General features: G+C 42.6%; 1 protein-coding gene across 1 annotated transcript in view; it reads right to left on the bottom strand.

Annotated features, from left to right (window-relative positions):
* Nucleotides 1-744: 744 nt before the first annotated feature.
* Nucleotides 745-6,000, bottom strand: part of Rock2 (Rho associated coiled-coil containing protein kinase 2) — a 102,541-nt gene continuing 97,285 nt past the window's right edge. Inside the window, exons 33-34 of the mRNA XM_006976604.4 lie at nucleotides 5,546-5,642; nucleotides 745-3,885 (exon numbers count right to left, since the gene is read on the bottom strand). Of these exons, the coding sequence (XP_006976666.2) occupies nucleotides 5,558-5,642 (85 nt within the window). The 3' untranslated portion in view covers nucleotides 745-3,885; nucleotides 5,546-5,557. The remainder of the gene's footprint in view (nucleotides 3,886-5,545; nucleotides 5,643-6,000) is intronic.

Below are 6,000 nucleotides of genomic sequence, written 5' to 3'. Positions count from 1 at the left end.
GAACCAGAAACTAGAAGCATTTGGCTGGTTAAGCTTTTAGGTTTTGAGCAGCACAGTTCAGCTGAGAGCCATTCGGGGATGAGGACACAGAGGCTTCCAGTCTGAGGAAAGAAGACCAGCTGAGAAGTCGGCCAGGTGAGGTTAGCTGTGGCTTGTTCTGTCTCTCTGACCTTCCAGCATTTCACCCCAATAACTGGCCCTGGGTTTGATTTTATTAAGACTCTCTAAGATTCCTGCTACATCCACCTCTTCAGCCAGTTCTAGCCAGCATGCCTCACCACAGCCGGCCATCCCCCCTTCTGGAGGGAACATCTGGGTGACTGCCACCACTACACATGCGCTACCCTATCTAAAACACCAGTCCCCGAAAGGCAGATACAGTGTCTACACTACACACGCACTACCCTATCTAAAACAACAGTCCCCGAAAGGCAGATACAGTGTCTCCTTTACAGATGAATGTGTTCAGAGAATCCCCAACCCAGGACCGGAGGATGGCCACTGCTCACCAGGAAAGCACCTTGTAGAAGATACCCATCACACTATTGTTCCGACAGAAAGGCACTCTGTGTCCTCTACCCTGCCCACCCGGAACCAGGTGTGTAAGTGACTTGGAGGCAGACTCCAGAACTCGAGGCGCACGGGTCTCTCTAGGATGCCGTCACCCCACCTTCTCTCCGCACCCTTTGGGGAGACGGGTTAAGAAGCTGCAGGACTGCACAACTACTTCTCAGGAAAAGATGCTGACATCTTAGGTTCTTTTATTTATTTTTCTTAAACAAAAAGCAGGCATAAAAATACAATTACATTACTACAAAGATGCAACAAAATAAAAAGTCAATCAAGAGGGTATGATTTCTTTTGTTCAGGGGGGACAGCTGATCCAGGATGACTCTCTAAATCATGCAGTTTATAACTTATTACAGTTCCAAACAAAAGTCACCACAGGGGAGGGGACAAGGCGAGGCCCCAGGGCACACCCCTCAGCACTGTCACACAGCGCTGTCAAAGTGCTTTAACGGTGGCTGTGGCACCTCCACAGCCAGGGGAGCTGAAGCCACCTTCAGGCAGGACAGGAGAATCAGTAGCAGTCAAAGGGCCTGAGAAGCTCAGAAGCGACTTGGTCTACTTGGGGTTTCAGCATGCTGCTCAAAGTGTCTCTGCAAGGCTAATTAGTGTCTGGGTCTCTCCACGTCACCCTGGCAACCTAACAGACTGACGGCAGCAGCATGGACATGAGCACTGTAGATCTACACAGGAGCTGATGAAAAGCCTCCACTAGGGTCCACGGCCTCTCAAAGGCCAGCCAGAAACACCAGCCTTTCCTGGGGATTATTGCTCACTTATCCTTTAGCTAGCTAGGGCATGTGAAACTTTCAACTCAACTTTTTTTAAATCTTGCTTTTCTAAAAGCAACACTTAAAAGTTAATTGTACATTAATTTTCATCAGAATACCGGAACTTAGTTTTTCTTCCACTTCTGTCTTTTTTATTTCCACAAAGCAAAAGTATCCAACTAAGGAAACCCGGCATTCCTTTCTTTTAGGTCCCAATTGGAGGTATTTGTGGCTCTGGGACAAACTGAATCAAGGAGGCAACATTTGCTCTGATAATCATTTATCTGAAGGTTGGGGGCGAGGAAAAGGGAAGCTGGCACAGACCAGGCTGCTCTTGTGACGACTGCTGGGTGGGCAGTGACGGCAGGTGTGTGCATCACGTACAAGCGGATGGCGGGAGAAGCAAAGACTTCCCTAAGGTCACAGTTTCCTACTCAAAGAAATTCTGTTAGTTGGACAAATGACCTTATAAATCCCTGTTAAACCATATGTGAAGAAGCTCCTTGAGAGATTTTTCACCCCTCAGAATGTTTTATTCCCCTGAATCCTTCACATTAGTTGCCTCGTACAGCTGCAACACACCATGATTCTCCAAACTCTAATACATATATACACGCACAGCATCCAAAATTTAAACTTTTGCCTTTTTTACTCAAATACTTCAATTATTCATGTGTAAACTTGACATTATTTCACCTTAATAAAATTTATTAAAAATATATATATATATACTCTCCAATTCAGTATAGGATAGAACCTCCCATAGTGTAACAAAATCTTTATATAAAATATTAATTCAGTCTCCTTTTAAACAACTCTGATGAATGGAAATAGTTCTTCTATATAAATTTTATATATTTTCATTTTTAAATCTGAAGGAAGGAAGGAGGGAGGGAGGGAGGGAGGGAAGGAAGCAAGCTGTGTGCTGAAGCAGGGCTACAGAGCACAGCGGCTTCCAGGGAAATGGCACGCACATCTCGTCTTAACAGACGGATGGAAGATGCAGCCAGGCCATCTGAAGGTCACAGGGGTGAGATTTAGTATACCAGTAGGCCAAAGGCCACTATTTCCACAATAGAATCTATAATGAGGATCAAACTTTGTACAACATCTCTACACTGACCCCAGAGGGAGGCAACGCAAATGTCTCCTGGCGTCACTGAAATCGAGGCAAACATTTCAGCATCATCTTCAACTTTGCATATCTACAGACCTGACGCTGCCCACTGCTGCCATCCACTGTGGGGTGGAACACACCTACCCAGGCCGAAGCATGACAGGACAGGTCCCGCCCATTCTCTAGCCTCGGCAGCAATAACAATGAGAATCAGAGTAAGCGCTTTTGAGGCTGCCTCTTCCCAGATAGCAAAGATATACCACCATACAGTTCGTTTGTTTCAGGATCACATTTAAATATTAAAATATATCTACAGTACGTTAGTTTTCTTTATATTTGAGACAATTTTTGAATCTTGAATGAAAAATGTGAAAAATTGCCTTTATCATAAATAAAAACACATCTAGGGTGACCAGCAAGTTCAAAGCAAAGGAAATACTTTGTAGTTACAGACCAGCTGACGGCTGTAAAAAGGGCTGAAAAACTAACAGATGTCCATCACACACTGGTTTCAATACAATCGTTACTGTTCTATGGCCCGATACATTACGCTGTCCATCCTACACCAGACACGCTATCACTGACCCACGCTGTAGGTCAAGAGCGCACTACTTCCCCACAAAGTGAGCTGCATCCTAAGAGCTGGTAAACACTTGCTCTTTCTCTTCTTAAATACAGAAAAGGGTTGAGATTTGGGGGGAAAGAAAATTAAATTAAGGCATTCAAAATGGGTAAAGTTGTCTACCACAAGCATTAGGAACTGGAGTAATTAACTGCAAACTTCTTGTTACAGTTCCTGTTTACACAAACATGCATCCTGTCAGGTACATGAATGAAGGATATAAGCGCCAACACATGGCTTCATACAAGTGCATAGTTGCAACTGAAGTAATGATATCTGATTCATGTGTATAAAAATAAAACGGTAAGTTAAAAATACCTTCTTGCAGTATTACAGTACACTGTGTTCTTATGTGTGGTGTGTGTGTGTATATATGAGGCTCAACTCCTATGTACAGACATACATACATGGATACAACATCACGATCACTTTTAAAGATGGAGTCAGCATCACTGCAGTGGGATCCACTCCCCGTTCTTCTGGCTAATGTGCAGGTAGAAACCCTCTGTGGAAACCCAAATGTCATCTCTTCTTAGTCCTTCTGGTCAATGTAGTGTGACCGCCAAGGGCTCTAGGAAGGAAGTCTTGAAGAGTCGCACGACACCTTCATTCACCAATCACTGCTGTCCAACTTGTTTCAAAGCAGCCCAGAAAAATTCTCCATGATTTAAAATTTTTTCAGGGGAAAGGAAACGTGTGTGTGTATGTGTATCAGTCTCTCAGTAGAATACAGCTTTTTAGTTAAGTTTTGAAACATCATATTTCAGTCTTGTGGCTGAAGAGTAACTGCTTTCACAGAAGGCAGTTAGCTAGAAAGGAAGGAGAATGATGTTAGTTGATACAGTCAAGTGAGAGACTGTTACATTCCCTGAACAGGCGTTTTATTGACTTTTATCATTAAACGACATTTCCTCTGTATTTCTAACACTCAGTTCATGCATTAACATACTCAATTGTATTACTTTTCTTAGTTTTAGGTACATGCAATTACATTCTTTCTAAATACAACAATGGACTTTCTAAGTCCCATAGTGGCCAAAAACATTTAATGCAGTTAATCAGCTATATTAGGGTTAAATGATGGGCTAAAGCAGCAGTTCTCAACCTGTGGGTAATGACCCCTTTGGCAAATCTCTATCTCCAAAAATATTTACATTACTATTCATAACAGTAGCAAAACTACAGTCATGAAGTAGCCAGGAAAAGAACTTTATGGCTGGGGTCACCACAGCATGAGGAGCTGTATTAAAGGGCTTCATCATGAGAAGGTTGAGGACCACTGGGCTACAGGGTCTTTCTTGTTTGAGCACTGATCTACTAGCTGCCTGATGTAGCCCAAACAGCAGGATTTATGGCCAGGCTTTACATAGCCATAGGACCTCAAGCCACGTTTTTCATTCCTATGTTCCATCCTCCCTTACCATAAAACAAGACAAAGACACTAAAGAGGAATAAACACGCTGTAGTATATATATGTAAAGACAGTCACAGCCTGTATAGAGGTCACAGTGTCACATGATACAAGTGCACAATGTCACAACATGCTCAGTTGATACAGATTATTTGTGTCTACTCTACATGAAGATTTAAAGTTGTGAGGCTTAACTTCCATTCAATCTTGTTATTATGCAAACCATTCTACACTCTTTTCTGTCCTCTGAGGCAGGGTCTCACTACCCAGTCTGCACTGGTATGGACCTCACAAGCCTTGTCTCAGCCTGTTGAGTGGGAACTGCAGCCTTGCATGCTGCAATGACAAGGTCTCATGTAGCCTAGAATAGCCTCAAATTCACTATGGAGCTGGAAGATGACCTTGAACTCTCCATTTCTCTACGCCCCCCACCTCTCAAGTCCTGGGATTACAAGTATGCCACAAAGCCTGGCTTTACATTTCTTAAAAGCACAGAATTGTTCACAGCATATCACATTCTTTCTAGCAAGGGTAGCATTAAATTCTTGCAAAATTTCACTGCATCACAGAAACAAATCAGAAAGATACTTCACTGAACTTAATGGATTTATAGTTTTTATGGCTTTAATTCTTGCAAGTTAGAAAGAAGGAAGGACAAAGAATAGAGGGAGAAAGAAATCCATGCTATGTTCACAAACTAGTCTGAGACTGAAAACACGCAAGTTTTAATTCTCTGTATACAGCTTCTCTGGAATGAATCAAAAGTACCAGAGTTTTTTCCTTTTCTTATTTCTACATGTTTAATTTCTAAGATAAAATATTTTAATTTCAACAACACTTAAAATTGACAGCCAATAAAGAATCTGAACATAGCATTTTACTTTTACATTTGCCATGGAAATTCTAGTTAGAAGTATTTCTGAAAACTACTCTTTAAACACATCCTATTAAAAACATTATAAAATTTCAAAACTAGTCCAAAAGAGAGAAAAGAAAGTCCAAGTGCAAACCACATGCACTACATGGAAGAACTAAAACTCATTCATTTTTTGATTTACCCATTTATTTCTTCAGAAATCAAAAACATCGTCATCATCCTCACCATCACCATCATCAAATGACCAATCCCAGTCTTTAAATGCCAAATCAAGCAATCTGTAACAGGAGGTTGGAAGTTTATGTGCTCTGTTCTTTATAGACTGCAGAATGGAGAGAGCACTAAGGCTGGAAGGTGCTCAGTGCTGTTAAGTTTCCCTTCTGTGGTGGTGCACACCCTTGATCCCAGCACTTGAGAGGCAGAGGCAGGTGGATTGATCGCTGTGAGTTCGAGGCCAGCTTAGTCTATAGAGTGAGTTCCAGGACAGCCAGGGCTACACAGGGAAACCCTGTCTCGGGTGGGGATGGAGTAGGGGTTCCCTTCAGGAGCAGCAACGGAAGCACCCAGTGAAGTTTCTCGGGTGTGTGCAGGTGTGACCACGCTGGCTGGACACAATGCAGAAGGGCTCTCTGGGGA

Source organism: Peromyscus maniculatus, chromosome 22, assembly GCF_049852395.1.
Source record: "Peromyscus maniculatus bairdii isolate BWxNUB_F1_BW_parent chromosome 22, HU_Pman_BW_mat_3.1, whole genome shotgun sequence".
Classification (NCBI taxonomy): Eukaryota; Metazoa; Chordata; class Mammalia; order Rodentia; family Cricetidae; genus Peromyscus; species Peromyscus maniculatus.
This window is presented reverse-complemented; position numbering and strand designations above follow the sequence as displayed.